The sequence below is a fragment of the Haliotis cracherodii genome, unplaced genomic scaffold (assembly GCF_022045235.1).
Source record: "Haliotis cracherodii isolate W230 unplaced genomic scaffold, xgHalCrac1.p SCAF_28, whole genome shotgun sequence".
In the NCBI taxonomy this organism is placed as follows: Eukaryota; Metazoa; Mollusca; class Gastropoda; order Lepetellida; family Haliotidae; genus Haliotis; species Haliotis cracherodii.
In genome coordinates, this window is record NW_027266284.1 from 3,533,810 (window position 1) to 3,555,552 (window position 21,743).

General features: G+C 40.8%; 2 protein-coding genes and 1 pseudogene across 2 annotated transcripts; 2 read left to right on the forward strand and 1 right to left on the reverse strand.

The window, feature by feature from the left end:
* The first annotated feature begins 374 nt into the window (after positions 1 to 374).
* Positions 375 to 3,241, forward strand: LOC139473359 (uncharacterized). The gene is made up of 5 exons (XM_071255895.1): positions 375 to 532; positions 775 to 874; positions 1,322 to 1,430; positions 2,417 to 2,584; positions 3,039 to 3,241. Exons 1-5 carry the CDS (start codon positions 375 to 377, stop codon positions 3,239 to 3,241), a joined length of 738 nt encoding a protein of 245 aa, XP_071111996.1.
* Positions 3,242 to 12,174: 8,933 nt separating this feature from the next.
* Positions 12,175 to 15,285, forward strand: LOC139473411 (uncharacterized). Its single transcript, XM_071255974.1, has 2 exons — positions 12,175 to 12,865; positions 14,810 to 15,285. Exons 1-2 carry the CDS (start codon positions 12,175 to 12,177, stop codon positions 15,283 to 15,285), a joined length of 1,167 nt encoding a protein of 388 aa, XP_071112075.1.
* A 4,061-nt stretch (positions 15,286 to 19,346) lies between these two features.
* On the reverse strand, positions 19,347 to 20,706 carry LOC139473401 (uncharacterized; annotated as a pseudogene).
* Positions 20,707 to 21,743: the final 1,037 nt, after the last annotated feature.

A 21,743-nucleotide genomic window follows, 5' to 3' on the forward strand; every position in this document is an offset into this window, starting at 1 on the left:
ATAGGTCTTCAGAAACCCATGCTTGCCGTAAAATGCGACTATGCTTGTCGTAAGAGGCGACTAACGGGATCGGGTGGTCAGGCTCGCTGACTGGGTTGATGCATTGTCGTATTCCAATTGCGTGGATCGATGCTCATGATGTCAATCACTAGACTGTCGGATCCAGACTCGATTACATACAGACCGCCGTCATTTAGCTGGAATATTGCTGAGTGCGCCGTAAAACAACAAAAAACAAACAAATCTCACACATGATCCGAATACATCTGTCAACATAGATTCGGAGCGATTGTCCTACATTTTCTTTGTGACGTCATATCATGTTATGTTTTCTCTGGACGATGACGTCACGAAAACGGCATACATCATCCAAGATGGATGCCAATCATAAGGGGCCACCGATACTAGCCCGTACAAAGGCGCTGACTGACAGGGAGGTTTACTGGATGAGTGATGTCTTCTACAGATCGGCCTTTTATGTGGTTCTCCTGTCATGGGTTATATGTTTATCGGGCCCGCTTTTTATGTTTGGGTAAGTTCACGTAGCGTGAAATCAAATTTCGTGTTTTCCTATTTTTGTAGCAAATTATCACAAACATATATAATATATAATTTATGCTGCTCGCTGGAAACTATTTCGATATTGACTTGTCGCTATACACGTTTATAAAGCAAACTCGTTTATAGGGAGCAGCACAACAATACGGTTACAGTACATCTGAAGTTAACATTGAAAGTTTGTCAAGATGTATATTCCCTTTCTTTTCTGTTCAGCATTCCTAAATTGTTCATGACAAGTACAGATACTCAGACCAGCGAGCACGCTGAATATACTGGGGACAATGGAAACAGGAAAGAATGGATTTATCGTCACGTGCGTATTTTCAGGGTGTCTCTCCTGGTATAGTTGAAGAGGTCGCCTCTGGATGTTGATATAGTCAAAGTGAAATAAACGACAATAAGGTATTAAAAGAGACCGGTTTTGGTCCCACATATCCAGTTATAATTATAAACATTATAATATAAACATTTCTACAAGTGCATGTTTGGGACCTATGACAAATGCACAGATAGGCTAAAATGTGTCAGAAAGGCTTATGTTAGAGGTTTCAAATAAATTCCTTATCCTTCCTCGTCTTACTGACATTTCCTGATTATTAGCTAGATTTCAATGTACATGATCCGGTTACCGTTCTTGTTAGAATACGACATTTCACAAGACGGGTTTATTGAACAATAATGTGCTAGGTAGTATACATATATCATATAGACTTCCTCAGTCTCCCTGCTCAAACAGTATACCTGCATTTCCTTATCCCAGCTACGGAAGATGGAGATGAGAGATACCGCATCAGCTTTCATTATGGTGGCCTGTGTGTTGAGAATGTGGCCCCGTACCTTCTGTCGTATACAGCTCTACTCATATGCAGGTATTGTCTTGGCAGTATTACTAATGCATGACTGTATATTACATGCAAAATATGGGCCCGTGAAGATCCGGGGTAGAATAGGTCTTCAGCAATCCATGCTTGCCGTAAAAGGCGAATATGCTTGTCGTAAAAGGCGACTAACGGGATCGGGTGGTCAGGCTCGCTGACTGGGTTGATGCATGTCATCGTATTCCAATTGCGTGGGTCGATGCTCATGTTATCAATCACTGGATTGTCTGGTCCAGACTCGATTACTTACATACCGCCGTCATATAGTTGGAATATTGCTGAGTGCGGCGTTAAACAACAAACAAACAAAAAATATTAATAACAGTGTAGTTGTAAGGATATGGTTGTTTGAAATAATAACGCAGTTTCTGAGATATATTCTTTCAAATATTTATGTCGTTTCGCGCCCTGAATGCACATTAAAACAGCGTGTTATGTTCGTTGTTGTCATATTGGAGATGCGGTGAGCATTGGGCACTGTATATACTAACATTTAGTCCCAGGAATAGAGTTCTCTTATTTAAAAATACATATCTACAAAATAAAATAATATAATCCAAATACAGCACAGAATAATCCTAGAATTGCAAAATCATTCTAGACTTGAAATATTGCTGAGTGCGGCGTCAAACAACAAACAAACAAATTACATGCAAAATAGCAGGTAAAAAACTTCCGTGATGAGTGAGATGGACACGGTGACGTCACTTCCGAAACAAAGATATGTAGGCCATTGGGACAAGGGTATTTATCACAAAAATGGACTATACCCTGGAAATACTCTGGGCATTTTAGGATGCGACCAACAAGGCGATCATAGCGCTGAGACGATCGGAACTCATATACTTTAATCTACAGGTCACCAAGCATATCGCAAAGATCGCGGGCCAAGCTCTGGTACAAGAGATTCTCCGAGCTCTTACTGTGGAGGGTACATAATCAGTAAACCCCGGCTCTTTAACGTTCTATATTTGCAGGCCGGGTAATAAGAAGACGTAACCGTGTCGCTCAAACCACAGGTCCCTACTTGAAGAAATTTCGCCAGGGTTTGCGCCATCTGGCGGATGTTACGGAAATTCTTCGTCTGGAGAAGGAGAAGCTCACTCGCAGGAGGAAGAAGGTCTACACGAAGTACAGCATGGCAGGTATGGTTAAATACCTTTATCAGGAAAGTTCACAAATGTAAAGATTGTGTACATAATGTAGAGACGTTCGTATGAAGTCATCGAGTCAATGTTACCAACTACTAAATGGACTACTAATGCCATAACTATTGCTACTACTACTGCTGTTTTTCAGATTAAATTGTACACTGTAAGTTGTATGAATATTTCTTCTACAACTATTTCCTTTTCTACTACTACTACTACTACTACTACTACTACTACTACTACCACTACTACTACTACCACTACAGTAACTATTGTTGCTGTCATCTATGTTCATGCTGGTGTGCGGATGATGTTGTTAATAAAAGCAACTTTGTATAATGACATACTCCGATGCTAATCCAACTGCTGCAGCTTCTGGTTGCTCCTATTCAGTCACAAGTAACCCAAGCATGTTAAAATCTGTTGCATGTCTCCTTCGTGTTTTCAGAGGAGACAATACTTCGTGATATACGCAGTAAGGAAAGGCTTATCGGATTCCTGAGGACGCAGATGCAATGCCAGACACTTGGGTTGAAGGAAGTAACGTCATCGGTGAAAGTCTCGCGAGACCGTCTCGAAGTACAACGAGACGAAAACAAGTCTATTATAGACCAATTAGAATACTTTGCCCAAATAGCACAGTTTCGTTAGTAGTGACAATTAAACGAACACGTAACAAGTTTTATTCTGTATTGGACAAGTATTGGGCTGAATGCGGCCCAGCAGACACAAGATGTTGTGTGTGAGGAAGGGTTCTATACCGTGTCAAACAGTCAACAAGGCAGAAGCTAAAAACACGACCCAGGAAAGATTGGATACTTTATATCATAAAATTGAAACCATTTTGGACAGTTCTTAAGCTGATATATCCGGCAAATAAATAGGGATCGGGCTTGTTAACGTGCATCATTTTGTCTTTGATAACCAAAATATACACATACTTACGTAAACAGATATATAAGTACAAATTTTGTCATATCAAGGCAGTATCCAATCTTGTGACGTGAAAAGAAGGTGAATTGGTGCACACATTCTCATAGACTTGTTTACACGTTGTGATATAAACGAGGAAAGGCTTTGCAAAGTGAAAGAATCGAAATAGGAAGCTTCCTATTATTTTTTTTCTACGAGGGCAAACATATCGGGGTTCATAGAAATCGTATGTGCCCAAGGGCACATATTCTCTCACGAAGCAGTCCTCGAACTGCGATTGGCTAATCACTTCTGCCAACCATCTCGTTGTGCATGTAAATATAGATAAGCCAAGAAATCCGTACCGTAATAAATACAACCGTCATGTTTCGCGTCATGTTATACCATGTTCACGACACGTGCCAAAATTCTGGTCTCGTTTTGGAAATACCAGATTTTAGGCATTCGTTGCTAAACATAGTATGACATGGACACGGACAATGGTAAGGTGAAATTGGGTTTAACGTCACGTCCAAGATTATTGCACTTATATAGCGACGTGCATGCACGTGTGTGTGTGTGGCTGCTTGTACTAGTCCGGACTGATGCCGATTTATAGTGCTAGCCCACTTAGATACCATGCTGCAGTTTAACATGAATACCCCACTCAGTCCAGTCCTTGTTTTAGCCCCTTAATGCCGAGCGCCAGACAGGGTAACAACAAGTACCATCTTTTAACGTCTTTTGGTATGAGGCGGCCGGGGATCGAACCCTGGACCTTCCGCTCTACCCCTTGACCACTGAGGCGGTCCGACACGGACAATGTCCTCTATATATTAGTCCTGCTGAGCTTACTTCTCTATGCATTAATCAACAGGGACATGTCTCTACCTACAATATGTATTCATGCAGGAACATACTTTTGATTGATAATAAATCCGTATAAAATATTAACTGACCACACACCGGCAAACCGCACCCCAAACACACCGCACCCAATATGTGTCTGTAATATATGTACCATGAAAAGAAAATCACTTTCAACCTAGGTGTGTCTTTTTGTCTCAAGCCCTGTACACACATTTATACCTGAACACGACACCCTATTCTAATAATGTAGAAAGTCTATTTAGATGTTATGATTAACATGCAGTTCATCGTTATACATGGCAGTGCCCTATCTAATGAAAGCCGGTGGCATATGGGCTCGATAATGAGCCGATACCGGTCTCGTTGTAATAACAACGTGTTTCAGTTGTCGATAAACGAGTATTTTACTTACAAATAATCCTAATTCTATTCTTGTTGATAGTGTTGATATTAAAAGCAAATCGCTGTTGTCATTGTTTTGATTATGTTCAGGAACCTGGTGTCAGGATGCCAGCTGTAGTCCCGCTAAGTGTGTCCTCTCGATGGAAGTACTTCAGTACGTGCATATAATAAAGTGTGTTATTTATCGATTAAATTAATTTTGCCCGGCCTAAGATGAGGATTAAACGTGCTTACTGTTGTACTCAGTGGTGGAACGTGATTCTACACAGTGAGTGAGAGAGGTTTTCCACTGCTTTCAACGGTAGCTCAGTAGGGGACCATGGTAGGACGCCCAATGCAGGTCCTAGACGTTTAACATTGTAATGAAACCAAGGAGTATGGTCATGGTTCTGAACCTTGGATTCGAACCCATAGCGCCTAATGGATGAAGCTCTTCACAGTGAATGTCAAGGTCATTCTGTAACCTGGTTACAGGGGGGACGGATCCTTTGAGATCCTGTGACTATATCAGTATGTCCAACAGCATGCTTCGTATGTTAGTTTGTTGGGGTTTCTGGCCAGCTGTGTGGAGAGTAGAAGGACAGCTTTGACCTTTACCGCGTGCTAACCTCATTTGCTTATTGTTATTTCAAACAGCCATATCCTTACAATATATACAAAAAGTATGGATATTTTCATGTTTGACTACACTGTTATTAATATATTTTGTTTGTTTGTTGTTGAACGGCGCACTTCGCAATATTCCAGCTATATGACAACAGTCTGTAAATAATCGAGTCTGGACAAGACAATCCAGTTATTGACATCATGAGCATCGATCTACGCAACTGGGATACGATGACATGCATCAACCAAGTCAGTGAGCCTGACCACCCGATCCTCTCGCCTCTCACGACAAGCATAATCTCTACCCGAAGCAACACTGTTGTACGACTTCCAAATTAAAAATTCATTATGACCACAGAAACTCTTACATAAACAAATGTGCTTTTAAATAGGGATGTCAAAATGTGATGACCTGATTTAACGGCTATGGCCATTGGTCAAAATATCGAAATAAACTATATGTATCCCACTTGTTTCAACAAAATAAAAACTATTAAAGTACGATAAAAAAAATACCACAACTGACATATGCTGTTGTCTACAGAGAATTAATAACGCGCTGCAACGAAGACTAACGTCATCCATATTTTTTTAATGTTTCTTGGCGAGCGGAAGATAGGAAACACAGAAAAAAATCAGGACAGCCTTGGACTGATACCTGGCAGAATGTCCTACGATATCACGTGATTGCCGGCCGTTTTGTTCAACTTCCGATATCTGCGAGACTTTATACATAATGTCATATTTGCTGATTTGTTGTCGCCCATAGGACAAAATACAAGAACTGTGGACTCGGCGTATTAACTATAGCCCTGTTTATACGGCCAAATGTTACTCACATAAGCATATTTACTCCAGGAGTATATTTGCTTACAAGTAAATATACTTTTGCACGACCTCTTGAGGTGAAGTAAATTACTCCTGGAGTATATTTGCTTACGTAAGCAAATGCGTTTACACGACCACTTTTACTTTTACGTACGTATATTTACTTATATAAGTAAACGTGGTCGTGTAAACGGGGCTTTAGTCATATACTGTTAAATACTATTTGTTGTAGAATTGAAGATATAGAAATTTTCCGAGGTGTGTTATCGTCAATGTCTACTTCAGTCAGACTCAATCACTTTCCAAAATGACTAACTTTAGACATTAACTATAACATATATTCATTAACTTGGACTAAATTTTACCAAAGGTCATGAAAATATAATTTAACAATCAGTGACGATCAAGCCAGCACGTCATGCGCACTGTAATTGAGAAACACTAGCCGTGACGTAATGTACACTATCGAATGTGTATGTACACCCCGCGGCATATGTTAGCGAACACATATGATCAATCTGATCATCAGAGCCCGCGGGAGTACACCCTTGAAACAACATGTTTATTACACGCTTATCAGTCCCGGCACATCTGTGGAATACAATATACGCCGGTCTCACTTTCAGCCCGAATAACCAACGCACTGAAATTATTTTGTACCTGGTTCTGGAACCAGTTTAGCGGTTTCGAAAACCAACATTTATCGATTAGTTTAAATCATCAAAAATGACAAATATGTAGAAGTGTCAGATACGTTGTTTCCAAGACATAAAAAGAAAAAAACCGATATGAATTGACAGTTTATTCCCATGAAGAGAGTTAAGAAGTTTCGATTCTCTACAGTGCCTAATCTGTCTCCAAGACCCTAGACAGAAAATAAATTAAAAGGTAGTCCAACTCAAGTCTAGAATGATTTGGCAATTCTAGGATTGTTCTGTGCTCCATTTGGATTATATTATTTTATTTTGTAGATATGTATTTTTAAATAAGAAAACTCTATTTCTGAGACTAAATGTAAGTGCATGTATATAGTGCCCAATGCTCACCACATCTTCAATATGACAACAACGACCATAACACGCTGTTTAAATGTGCATTCATGCCGCGAAACAACATAAATATTTGAAAGAATATATCTCAGAAACTGCGTTATTATTTCAAACAGCCATATCCTTACAACTACACTGTTATTATTTTTTTTTATTTTTTTTTGTTTAACGCCGCACTCAGCAATATTCCAGATCTTATGACGGCGGTCTGTAAATAATCGAATCAATCCAGAGATTCACATCATGAGCATCGACCCACGCAATTCGGATACGATGACATGCATCAACCAAGTCAGCGAGCCTGACCAACCGTTCCGTTAGTCGCATCTTACGACAAGCATGGGTTGCTGAAGACCAATTCTAACCCGGAGTGTTCACAGGATGCCATTAATATGTGTGCATGTCATTTGTCGTGCTCCGACATTATGGATTGTTGCTCATTCCATCAACCACTGATCTGCCAAGTCTAGACACGAATACAGCTAGCTAGGACGTCGTGATCAAGCCGGAATATCGTTGACCTCGGCGTAAAACAATTGTCACTCAATAGTTGGTGAAAATGGAATTACAATTTACAAAAGGGGAGGTAAGCAGTAGAGGTGGGAATGCACGTTAACAAGACAATGCTACCATCTGATTGGCTCTACCCTTAGGCAAAGTTCAGCGAAATATACCTCTGACGGACACACGGGACAGGGACAAGTCTGTCTGATGACAGCCACGATGGGTGAACAGAAAGTAACACGATAGCAGGTAAGGGTTGTTTTCTTAAAGTTGTTGATATATTTGGAAATGTATACTTAGAGGTTTCGGCAGTTTGGTCTTAACTATAACTATTTCCCCAATTTCATGAATATACTAACGGTGTGTTGAGATATGTGCGACAATGTAGATTGTGATGTAGCGTGTCTTTTGGGTGACGTAGACGTCCTTTGGGTGTACTACTTAATTGGAGGAATTAGCGGTCACGACTGGCTATCACTTTGAAGAACAGATTAGGCTGTTTGAAGAACAGAGAAGGCTGCTGGGTTGATGACGTTTATTCGATGGAAGTAGAGTGAAAAGTACATTTAATTAGAATAACAAGATATTATGATACGTGTGCAACATATATATATATATATATATATATATATATATATTCATATAATCGTATACACATAATTATAATAATTCGATACGTGTACACAACACGTATGATCATAATAATATAATCGGTATACAACGGATACCGACATGACTCTATAGATGTACAATACGTATGATCATAATAATATAATCGGTATACAACGGATACCGACATGACTCTATAGATGTACAATACGTATGATCATAATAATATAATCGGTATACAACGGATACCGACATGACTCTATAGATGTACAATACGTATTTTAAGGTTTAACAGATGGTTATTAAAAAGACATTTACTACGAGAAAATATGTCTTGTAGAAAACAGTACATGGGCTCCCGCTGTCATGCGTGGATATTTAACAACATACTGTTATAACAGACAATATAATATAATGTTAACCGACTCAATTTTTCATTGCTCCTAAGTTGCAGGCAAATCATTGTTATGAGTATGTGTCACTGAATGTAGGAACGTACAAGTTATTGACATCGGTATACTAGTATACTAATATACAAAAATATACGTTCTGTATTGATCTCATCGTATACAATGGCATCTATTACATACATCTGTATATACACTCTCAAATGCTCCTAAGAATATTGATCACGTTTCCGAATTAATCATAAATATATGAAGTATTAAAGTAAGGTCGCACGTGTTCGAGAGACTTACCCCTACCCCCCTTCTTAGCCCCCTCATTTTTGGTACGAAAAACTCGCCTTATACACAGCGATATACGGTACCTAATTTGTTTTAGGCCATTATTTGAAGAACTAGACGCCTCTATTATCATCTATACCCTGTACATTCTCATTACGGTATGCCATAGTGTCATTGAAATAGTGTTATATTCTTCATTTATAATCCAACACGGATGCCGTCGAGTCTATCTGGCGTTGTTACCGAATGGGTTTACGAATGATAGTTTTCAGTAAACTCGGATCACTTGCCTGTATCGTGGACATTACTTCGTTGTTTGTCGCTGAGTGAAAGTACTTCAGGTACCAGGTATTTCTCATCCGACATGCACATGCCGCGCCAAGAGACGGCCGTCTATATGGTTATCACAGCCAATGGCGAGTATTGACACATATTGATGACTATATGTACTAATAGGAGGAAGAGTTTCCTCCGAGAAAGTAACCCGGGAGAACGTAGGAGTTGTTTTCTTAAAGTTGTTGATATATTTGGAAATGTATACTTTACAGGTTTGGGCAGTTTGGTCTTAACTATAACCACACACGCGCTTTCTTTAGTATACTGGTACGGTTGGCGTACTCCCGGTTTCCCAACATTGGAACACTTAGAACAACACCGGGATTAATGGATTAACACCTGTGGGTATGTCCCACTGTCTGTTTAGGGATGACCAACGCTCTATGGACACACTATGAATAGGGGTATGAACAAACATGCAGTCACGGATTTTTTTTATTTATATCGTATTTGATTTCATATGATTTCAATATCACAGCACAATAACATGATTGAATTTCACAATTAATATTCTAATATCACAACATATGAGCTCTACACCCTGCGCTACAACACTCCCAATAGACCCGACCATCTCTTCTTGACTTCACCCTAAACTTATGACCACCAAACACTAAGTAATCACCACCATGCTTGTTCTTTATGTAACTAATATCAACTTGTGCGTTTGCCATGTTTGCAATGAACATCCATGAATATATCCTGCATTAGTAAATTAGTGAACACGGTCACTCATATTATAAGATAACTTAACTCACCCACCAGCACCCCTACCAATAGTGTACCCAAACTAATCCCTCTATTGTTCTACGCCTGGCTGGGTTTGTTGTTTTAAGAAATGTTGGGAAACCGGGGGGACCCCGTACGGTTATCATACCCCTTGACAGTACTACACATATGGATAAGTATATATTTGTAAACCTACACATATGGATAAGTATATATTTGTAAACCTGTGGCCGGCCCTTGCCCTCAGGCTTACATTGATCCAGGGCCCGGGGATTGCGGGGGAAGACAGGTCCCCTGTATACTTCCTGCCTTAGTAGAGCAGATTATAGGGAGGAACGGGTCGTTATACTGCTAGGTGAGGTAACCGCACCCCTGTCCGCTCCCTGTAAACGATTCTGACTTGTCGCTACACGTGCAGAGCTACCGGCTGTTCCATTGTATTTTCCTAATAGATTTCCGATTTGGAACACAGCGCACTAACAACCCCGCTATAATGTACATGAATCGCAATGCCACGAAAACCGCAAAATGATTCGCTTTCTGAAATACATGACTTGAAATATATGTATATTATATGTTCGATCTTGCAACTTTCTATGTACTTCTTATCGCGGTGGAAATGTCGAGAGGGTTCGGGTTTTTGGACACCATCACTTTGCTACGACAGCGTGGGTCGTGGTTCATACAGCCAGAGTTGGCTTTTCAAAGGTTTTCGTAATATAGAAGCATCATTGTTGAATGGGGTGTGTTACATCCTTCACTCACCTACCAGACTGCACGCAGCAGGTGATCATGACAAAGTTTGAAAGACATGACAGCGACGATTGATCAACGTATATACGAAGTCATCTTAATTATCAGTTTCAACAATCCATAACATGTTCGCAAGTTGTAATTAAAATACTATAACAACTTAAGATCAAAAGTTAATCACGTGACATGTTCAGCCGCTATTTACCTGGAGTTATAGGACATGTTCAGTCATTATGTACCTTGGGTTATATGACGTGTTCAAGTGTTACACACCTAGGGTTATATGACGTGTTCAAGTGTTACATACATTGGATTATATAATGTGTTCAAGTGTTACATACCTAGGGTTATATGACGTGTTCAAGTGTTACATACCTAGGGTTATATGACGTGTTCAAGTGTTACATACCTTGGGTTATATGACGTGTTCAAGTGTTACATACCTAGGGTTATATGACGTGTTCAAGTGTTACATACCTAGGGTTATATGACGTGCTCAAGTGTTACATACCTTGGGTTATATGACGTGTTCAAGTGTTACACACCTAGGGTATATGACTTGTTCAAGTGCCACATACCTTGGTTTATGTGAAGTGTTCAAGTGTTAAATGTGTCACTGCCTCCACAAAAGGAACAAATCATGTCACCATGTTTTCTTTGAAATCCTTCTTATTTTCACTGCTATTTCCATTAATTTTCTTCAAGCCTGAATAAGACACGCACATAATGCCAAGGTAGACGGTGACTCGGGTATAATTTACAGTGTACAGGTATAGGCTATGGTCTACAAAGTTTCGTGACCTAGGCGAGGAGACAGAACTGGAGATAAAACACGCGATTTTAGTGTTCAATATTTCGCGACTCCATGTTATGTGACTTCAGTCAAACAAGACAAACAGGGCGCGTTGGGGTTCGGTTGGGATGACAGCTGCGTGGTTGTTTGTTTGTTTGTTTCAGTCCACCCAGACAACAGGGAATGAGGTGCTCACTGTATTGAAAGAGTGAGGAGTTAGTCATGTTTACACATTTAGCAGAATGAAATAAATACTATATAAAATATATTGCATTTGGTAGCAAAACAGATTTCAATGAAACATGTTATTATTTTTGCAACAAATGTTACTTCTGTAACCGACCCTCCATAATAGTTATGAATACTTGATAACTTCAGGCAATTTATCAACCTACTTCATCAAGGCAAAGTTCAAGGACAAACATCTCCAGAAAGAAGTCCGTCAAGGCACAGTTCGAGGACAAATAACTTCAGAAAGAAGTCCGAAAGTTCAAGGAAGACGCCGCCATGATGTACCGCCTGCTTATCGCAAACCATCGTTTACTGAAATATCTACTCTTTTTCTCTGTGATCCTTGTAATTCTATTGGTAAACAACACGTTAAGGGAGTACGCTGAACGTGTTAAAAGTATTGACATAACTCAGGTTCTTGAAAGCAAGGTTTTTTACAGCGATAAAATATATGACATCCATGACCACAGCCACAACGAAGTGGATAAATTCTTTGACTATTCCACCTCACAGAACTGCACTGTGCGGGACTTACTGCTCAGCGCGGATCCCTCCTTTCATACTGTAAATCAGGATGTATTTTGTGACGAAAAGGCAAAAAGCAGTGACGTCATATGTAGGTGGTTCTTCACACAAATTGGAATGAGCGACATCCATGATGAAAATGCATGCAGACGTACCGGAAGTGACTCCAAAGTACCCAAAATTGTGTATTACGTCATCTTCGGGCCATACACGTTTCAGTTCTATCATTACGTAAGTGTCGTGAGCGCCAGGCGGTTTATCAACCCTTCGGCCATCTACCTGATAGGAGACGCCCACCCCAATGGTGACTGGTGGAGACAGGTTCTGAGGGACGTTCCGGGAGTGAGGTTCATCTACAGGGAGAAGCCCCCGGGGATAAACGGCAAAACAGTCAAGTGGAAGCACCACTTGTCTGACCTTGTGAGATTACAGGCGCTGTATGGTAAGTGGCATGACTTGTAACTGTAGCTCCGGTCACTGAAGAGTTCATTTGACTTCGTTACAGGCCAGTACATGATTTGGTTATGTTTACGAGATTTATAGGAAAGCTGTTTTTGTTTTTGTTTCTAACAACTCTTCGCATATATTTCTTACACATGGGAATGATTGCATCAGTACATAATGATTGATATACAGGCAGATTATGTTGACACGGGACAGGAATAAATGTACAGCGAAAATAATAGAGAGGCTAGTAGGCAATCTCAATAAAATCAGATCTATGTTCTCGCTGCCGCTAAACAAAGATCTGAGGACATCCCATTACAGGTCACGTCAGGACGACCTTTCGCGAACTTTGACATCACCCAAGTCGACATCAGCCAATTAGAAAGCAGCTTTCTCGAACTTTACGGCACTCATTTCAACCTAGCGATTTCCATTTCTGTCTACGCTTGAAAAATATATTGACACAGTTCTCGATTAATATTTTGAAAACTTAACAAACGAACATTCCGGGATGTCTAATATATGGTTCAGAGTGTATGGCAGTGCTTCCTACGTACTGTGCAACGCGTCCTCCGTTCAAATGTTTATCCCACGGAGAGATAGACGATAATTTTGACAGAATCAGTCGTACAGGCCGTAACTGTCGTGTTACACCGTGTTAACGTTTTCGAGGTTGCATGATTTGAAAACATATTCCGAATGTCACTTTCATGATCTGGTAAGCGATGCTTTGATTGGTTGGATGAAAGGTCGTTCTGACGTGACCCGTAATGGGATGTCCTTATATATTTGTTTAGCGATAGCGAGAACAAAGATCTTATTTTAATGAGATTAGGCTCGTGGGGTTCACGAGGGGTGGCCACTGAATGTGCTGTGCCGACAGTGATTGTTGGGAGAAAGATCAGAAAAAAGATAAATCTAAAAGGGGTAACTGACAGAAGTGTTCATTTGGCGATAATGATGACTGCATGTCCATTGCGTAGGTAGAGCCTTCAACTGGTTGGTTCGTTTTCAGCCGATACAATGCCGGTTAGGCCTCTCTGCTAACAGTTTGAGACACGATCGACAAGGCCGGTCTTGATATACGTAATCTAGACACGTCTGCTAGCACTTATCAACCTGCTACACTGTTATGACGTTAAATTCAGAAGTAGATCGGCACAGTTGCCAGATTTTTGGCACGGGACTTACAAGTAGGTTCCGTCTGTAGCCTGTCGAACACCCACAGTTCCAGGAAAGTGAGTTGGAGATCACCCACGGCCAGCCAGGCCACAACTTTCTGCTTGTGATACTGTTGGCCAAGTTGGTTGATTGGTTGATTTGCTGTTTAACGCTGCACTCAGCAATATTCCAGCTATATGACGGCGGTCTGTAAATAATCGAGTCTGGACCAGACAATCCAGTGATTAATATCATGAGCATCCATCCACGCAATTGGGATCGATGACATGCATCAACCAAGTCAGCGAGCCTGACCACCCGATCCCGTTAGTCGCCTTTTATGACAAGAATAGTCACCTTTTACGGCAAGCATGGGTTGTTGAAGACCTATTCTACCCCGGAATCTTCACAGGTACTGTTGGCCAAGAGGCGAGTAACGGGATCGGGTGGTCAAGCTCGCTGACTGATTCATGTCGTGGTATCCCAATTGCGCAGGTCGATACTCATGATATCAATCACCGAATTGTCTGGTCCAGGCTCGATTACTTATACCGTCATGTAGCGAGAATATTGCCCAGTGCTGCGTTAAATAACACACAAACAAACATACTATTGGCTAAGCGACCAACTTGTTGCCTATCAAGGAGTTTTAATTAATTCATACATCCCATGAAGGGTCAAAGGGTGCTGAAGGTAACCAAGGAAATTCGTTCCAAAAAATTAAAAAACTGTATCCCTTTTGGCCATATAAGTATATGATTGTGTTTTGTCGTGGCAGCCAACGGCGGCATCTACCTGGACACTGACATGGTGGTCACTCGACCCCTGGAACCTCTTCTGGATTACGACATCACAATGGGGCTACTGGACAACGGCACCGGAATGGGCAACGCCATCATCCTGGCCAAGAGGGGATCCAAGTTCGTCAGAGAGTGGTATGAAGGATATCGGACGTACAACAATAAAGAGTTTTACAAGAACTCGCTCCACGTCCCCCGGGATATGTGGCACAAGAACCCCAAGAGCATCCACATGGAATCTGACAGACTGTACCGGCCGAACTGGTTCGAGTCGGACTTGCTGTTTAAGAGAAACGACTATCCGTGGAGGGACAACTATGCTATACACGTGTGGACCAATCAAAACCCACTCCCTAAAGGGTTTTCTGACATTAACCGTTTAAACACCACCCTCGGGCAGATATTCCGCCATGTTTTATATGGAAGTACAGATTATAAAACTGACGACACGTGAGGTAACACAACAGTTGGGCCTGTATTTATTGTTTAAGCTGTGTGGCCATGTATTAGGCAGAGTTTATGTTTTGTGTGATCGAGTCCCATGTTATTATTATATTATATTATACATTTAAATACCGCACACTTCCAGGTACCATAGTATTATTAGTTATGGTGTCTTTAGTTGCCGTATACGTGTCACGTTTTTCTGCTAACCTAATATGACACCGTATATGGCAACTAAAGACACCATAACGAATTTATTATGCCGATAAGTGCACTATTTGGTATCTTTGACGCACATGTCATGTCAAAATGAAAACTACAACCGGTATAAATGACAGGACCAGTTGGAGCTTGAACCTTCATAGAGTGAGGGCCAAACTGTATGAACGTCGGAGCTTGAACCTTCATAGAGTGAGGGCCAAACTGTATGAACGTCGGAGCTTGAACCTTCATAGAGTGGGGGCCAAACTGTATGAACGTCGGAGCTTGAACCTTCATAGAGTAGGGGCCAAACTGTATGAACGTCGGAGCTTGAACCTTCATAGAGTGAGGGCCAAACTGTATGAACGTCGGAGCTTGAACCTTCATAGCGTGAGGGCCAAACTGTATGAACGTCGGAGCTTGAACATTCATAGAGCTTGCGACACACAATTTAATTCAGTACGTGTGACTTCATGTTTACTAGACAGCCATACAACAACCAGCTATATCACGAAATAAAATAGTTCTTTCAAAAACAGAGGTGACATGAGCGTATGGATGCACAGCTTGCTCTTCTGAAACATCTTACACAACACATGTGTTCAAATAATATCACCATTAGATGAGAAAGGTCTGTAAAGAACTACCTCAGTAAGTCAGTCACTATGACAGCGCGTCGTAATACATTTACATCGAGTACAAGACGTCAAAATGGCCGACACGATAACCGTGACGGGGGAGATTTCCGTTGTTGTTAATGAACCGACGATCATACAGCTCCGACGTTCATACAGTTCTCCCTATGAAGGTCCATAATCCAATGAACTCACACAAAGTAAAGGTCAATTCTTAAATGAACGTGACCGACCTCTCGTCCATGGAAAAGTCGTATATCGTGTAAACGTCAAATTAAAAAATATTGCTATGTGACGTCATTGGCGTCACGTTGTTTGTTTGTGACGTTATCCCAAAGTATGTTCTATGACTATGCTATTTGTAACTCAGTGACCTCCGTTGTAAGCTTTTTTTCTCTGTATTTTTTTGATAAATAAAGCCTTTATTCTTTAATGAATAATGTCTTTGCTCATCACAATTAATGATATTAAAACACAAAACAGTGTCGAATAACGAATTTCTGTACCAGAATTTCCATGTGAAATATGTGAGGTGGGTGTTGGAAAATTCAAAATGGCTGTTACTGACAGTATACGGTCTCATATTAGGTCAGTAACAACCATCTTGGATTTTTACTGACGGAATACGGGCTCATGTGGGGTGAGTAGTTCTGCTCTCTGATTGGTCAATCTCACTTTGAGGCATAATAACTGCTCAAATGCAGTTCATTTGTTCCCCGACTAGTGGATCCATATGCATTCCAGTTATCATTCTCAACTCCCTGGGGAGACATACCACCCAAGCTGTCTACGGGGGCTAGAGTTTTTTGTCACATTCACCTCACATATCGGATACCCATATCTAGCTGGGTGAACAGAGGCACATTTGAACTAATTATTAAGTCACTTGCCAACAATGACACTACACGTTTTGTGTTAGAGGTGTATGCACCTATTGTGTTTCCACTATCTTGTCATCTACCATCGGACGAGTGGGTTCTTTTGAGTGCACATAGTGAACGTACTATAAGCTAGGGGTAGTGGCAACACTGTAAAGAATTGTAAACATTGTTGGTCCATAGGCCGAATAACAACCCGGTACTAGCCAGAAATGATTTCAACACCTGGCACTTTAGACCAGGACTTCTGCTCAAAAGTGTCATGTGTTTGTATGGCTGCTTGTAGGCCGCTTATCCGCTTATCCAGACTCCAGATATGCTAAAACCTCGTTTACGGACGATATTTGTGTGAAACGAAATATATACTACATAAAGTTCTTCATTTATCCGGAAATCCGGTTTCAAGATCTGGACAGTGAATTTCAATTACCAATAGTGAAAAATACACACTACTGTGCCCAGTTTACCGGACAGCGACCACGCTTGACGATGTTAGTTTTGCAATTCATCATTCCGCATCCAACATCAAAAGGGAGGGCATCATGTGGTCACAGTGTCTGATTTGATTATAAAAAGTGTTCACTGCGTATCTGTACTTCTGTTTGCAATATATTTTATTAATTGTATTTAAGAAAATCAATATTGTTTACACTAATTTCGGGGGGGGGGCGGGGGGGGGGGGGGGGGGGGGGGGGGGGGTTGGATAAAAATTCTGAGTTTCATTAAAACATTTACCAATTCAACATTAATATTTGTTGTGTTTCTTATACAGATAGGAATAGGTAAGATAACACAATTCATGATTTTGTTTTAGTGTTATTGCCACTCTATTGCTTGGCGGATCCAGTTTTGCCACTCGCACATCCAGGATACAATCGGTGACATCACATCACTGATTGATTAGTTTGGGCGATAAAAAATAAATACCAATCTATTAACGTTGTTGTTTCAAGTTGAGCGGATTACCTGAGAAAACTCAACAGAGTTCATCACGGGATTACTGTACTATGATAACAAATAGTTGTCACTTTATCATTATATCTGCGTTGACCAATCAAAGGCGAGGATTCTTCGAAACTCAGGGAAAAATTACAAATGCCAGTTTAGTGAACATGTGGAGGTGCAACTGCAACGTACGTTGTGTTATCTTCAGGATATGAATTATGGATTTATTATTTGATGGATATAACGAACCCATGAGGTATGTAAAGACTTAAGTGATCTTTTAATGTATGTTTTTAGGATGTAAATATGACCAAATTCTATGGATGATACGTTTATTTTTTTATATTATTTCCATACTTGTGTATGGATATACTAGTAATTGTGATCATTAGGCCTAACCTAAGTTATATTTGCCAAACGCATACCAAAATATTATATATATAGATCTATTTTTAGGCGAGTCGGGTCAGATTTTTTTAGGCGAGTTGGTTGCAACTCGCCACCACTGGCGATTACAAGTGATGTCCCTTCAATATCCTCCTATTGCCCAATCAGATTTCAAGTGAGCACCTTGATTTTAAACATGAAAAGATTTGGAAAATATCTGTTCACGCTATGTTGTCGGTACACATACTATGCAAATCTTGCAATCGACCGATACCTGCAGGACAGATTACGAATCGGAAGTCGACTTCGTTTCGCGAATTTGATTGGACTATGCATAGATTCGTTAGTGCAGCCACACAAAAATAACCATAATTCCGGGCTAGTTCGGCAAGGGCGGAAACTGAACTTTTTAGTCAGTTAACTCCCTTGCCTCGAGAAGATGAAGTACCAGTTAATTGGTAACGCCTTCGCTCTCGAGAAAAGGTTACAACATGACACGCCTGTTACTCATGTGTCACTTCGTTTGGGATTACACGCTACCTCATGTTGTCTCGATGTGGCAGTAGTGTTGACCTGAAGGCAACAATTGCCCTTCCCTGTCATCATCTTATAGGAGTGAGTGAGTGAATGTTATTTTTCGCTGCAATCAGCAAAACCCCAGTTATATCACGACGGCCTGTAAATAATCGTCAAATTAGGCCAAGCAGTGACTGACATCATGACACCCAGTAAGCCAGGTCACATTGTAACCATCCGATCCTCATTTCAGTTGGGGGTTATAAAATTCTGGAGACCTTTTCCCCAGCTGTGCATTTAGGTGTATCTGTGGTTGTGAAAAATTAATGTAGGTCAAGTTATTGATTAAGTCAGTTAGTTTGTTTTAACGTCGCTTTGAACAGTATTTCAGTTATATCACGGTGTGTCAACTTAATGAGGGAGGAAAGCCCGAAGTGGTGCCGAAAAACCAAGGAACTTAAACATGGCGAACTAATATTGACACGACAACATGAAACGAAATGCACTATGTTATATATAGTTATATATTGTTTTGCAACATTATTGTTTAACACATTTTCCAAATCTGCCTCCATAATTAGGCATGGGAACATCCAGTCTCTTACAATGGAGGCCAGGCTTGCACGGGCAGGACATACTGTAATGGCGGGCGATGGGGGAATACTGTGACTGGATCATGCACCAATCAGAGCTCTCGTCTTTCAGCGCGTCGCATGTATGGCTGTAGAAAGGATCCAATAAAATCTGCCGTTTCTTGATAATGGGTGAGAGAACACAGCACTGTTGGTGGGCGCAGTCGGCGTTGGTGCGACACTGATACATCATGGACGTCGTGGTCCACTTGTCACACTGCACAGAACGACAAAAAGAGTGATGAAACGTGACCACGACCAACATTACGCATACAACAGCTTAAAGTAAGCCAGTATTCCAGTCACAATCAGGCAAACTAAATGGGTGATATCAACTTTAGCAAACCCTCTACTGCTACTATATTTCAAGACCGTTTGAATACATTTGACGACCAGTGCAAACGTCAAAATTAAACAATATGCTGCTGCTATGGCAAACCAAACATCCAGTGGCGGATCCTGGGTTGTTTCTAAAACGGGTGCACAGTATCCAAGTCACATAGTGAAAAAAGTTGCAGCTCTTGGTACAACATCCAACTGTAATGTATGCACATTAATAACAGACCCACCCGTGAAGATCCGGGTTACAATAGCTCTTCAGCAACCCATGCTTGCCGTAAAAGGCGTCTAACGGGATCGGGTGGTCAGGCTCTCTGACATGGTTGATGCATGTCATTGATCCCAATTGCTTGGATCGATGATCATGAGATCGATCACTGGATTGTCTGGTCCAGACTCGATTATGTAGATCGCCGTCATATAGCTGTAATATTGCTGAGTGCGGCGTAAACAACAAACCAACCAACCAAATACCAGACCCGTAGGGGGGGTCATCAGAGCTGAGGGTGGCGAAACATTCATTTCTGTAGCTGAGGGAGGGGTGTGTGGCACAAACAGCAGATGACAAGAAGAACAAATGATTTGGGGGAAAGGAAGGAAAAGCATTTTTAACGAGGGACTATGTACAATGCCAATGTACACAAAGTCTGTCCGAACTCTAGTCTGAGGTGGCATGATTATGTGCCCCCCTAAACTAAATTCCCCTTTGAAAGGTCATTTAGGGTAATTAGAATTCCCATGATGTTCTACCAACGTAATATCTTACATTGCGAAACTTACCGCAACAATGCCAAGTACAACTGCAATCAAACACAATGTCTTCATTTAGAACAGCCTTGTAGTTGTCTACAATTGGGTCATCTGAAACAATCTTATCTTTCAACACTACCGATAACATGTCAGGGCAGATAATGACAGCTTTCTACAGGCATGGTAGTCAGCGAGTGAGTGGCATTCAGCAGTTTTCTGTCACATCAATCGGGTACATCAAGAATGTAACATTATGGGTAATTCATGAAGAGAAAACTACCTATGAAATAATGTTGAACAAACATCAATAATAGGCCAGTAGTATAGGTAATGATGGTTCTGGCTCACTTCCACTGGAGCGGGATTCATATACTTATACCACCACTACAGGAGGAATTTTTTATGCCAAAATGACTATGCGATTCAACGATAGTCATGAGATTAAACTAAATTGACCACCACCTGGAGTCTATGATATAAATTTTTATAGGTAATGGGGGTTCTGGCTCACTTCCACTGGAGCAGGATTCATATACCTATACTGCTACTACAGGGGGGATTCAACGATAGTCATGAGTTGTATTAAACGAAACATCAATATTAATTAATAATGAATAAAATTTACTATAGCCCACGAGGATATTGGAAAGGTATAGGAGCAATAAAAAAATTAGCCACCGCGGCTAAGGTATCTAAAGATGTGGCCAAGGATTGGTTAAAGAAACAAGCGTTGTGGCAAATATATTTACCGGCACCGCGTTATATACCGAGAAAGAAGTTTGATATTTCTACGACGAATGAAGTTCATCAGGCTGACCTCTTGTTTCTTCCCCACGATAAGGTAAAACGCAAAACGTATAAATACGCTTTAACAGTAGTGGATGTGGCTAGTCGATACAAAGAGGCTGAGCCATTAACATCGAAAGAATCAACAGAAGTAGCTAATGCACTGAGCCGCATATATAAACGCGGACCACTAAAATGGCCTAAGCTATTTCAAGTAGATCCCGGTCGAGAGTTTATGGGATCGGTAACTAAACTGTTAACAAAGCACGATGTCAAAATCGTCCGTGGTGAAAGAGAGGCCCACCGTAGTCAAGCCATTGTTGAAAGATTTAACAGGACTCTAGCGGAACGTTTGTTTGGCTATCAGTATGGGATCGAAATGAAATCCGAGCGATTGAG

Coding starts and splice junctions, on each gene's coding strand:
- LOC139473359 (XM_071255895.1), top strand. CDS start 375: ATGGATGCCAATCATAAGGGGCCACCGATACTAGCCCGTACAAAGGCG. Junction 875..1,321: donor AAGAATGGATTTATCGTCAC/GTGCGTATTTTC, acceptor TCCTTATCCCAG/CTACGGAAGATGGAGATGAG. Junction 1,431..2,416: donor ACAGCTCTACTCATATGCAG/GTATTGTCTTGG, acceptor CTATATTTGCAG/GCCGGGTAATAAGAAGACGT.
- LOC139473411 (XM_071255974.1), top strand. CDS start 12,175: ATGATGTACCGCCTGCTTATCGCAAACCATCGTTTACTGAAATATCTA. Junction 12,866..14,809: donor GAGATTACAGGCGCTGTATG/GTAAGTGGCATG, acceptor TTGTCGTGGCAG/CCAACGGCGGCATCTACCTG.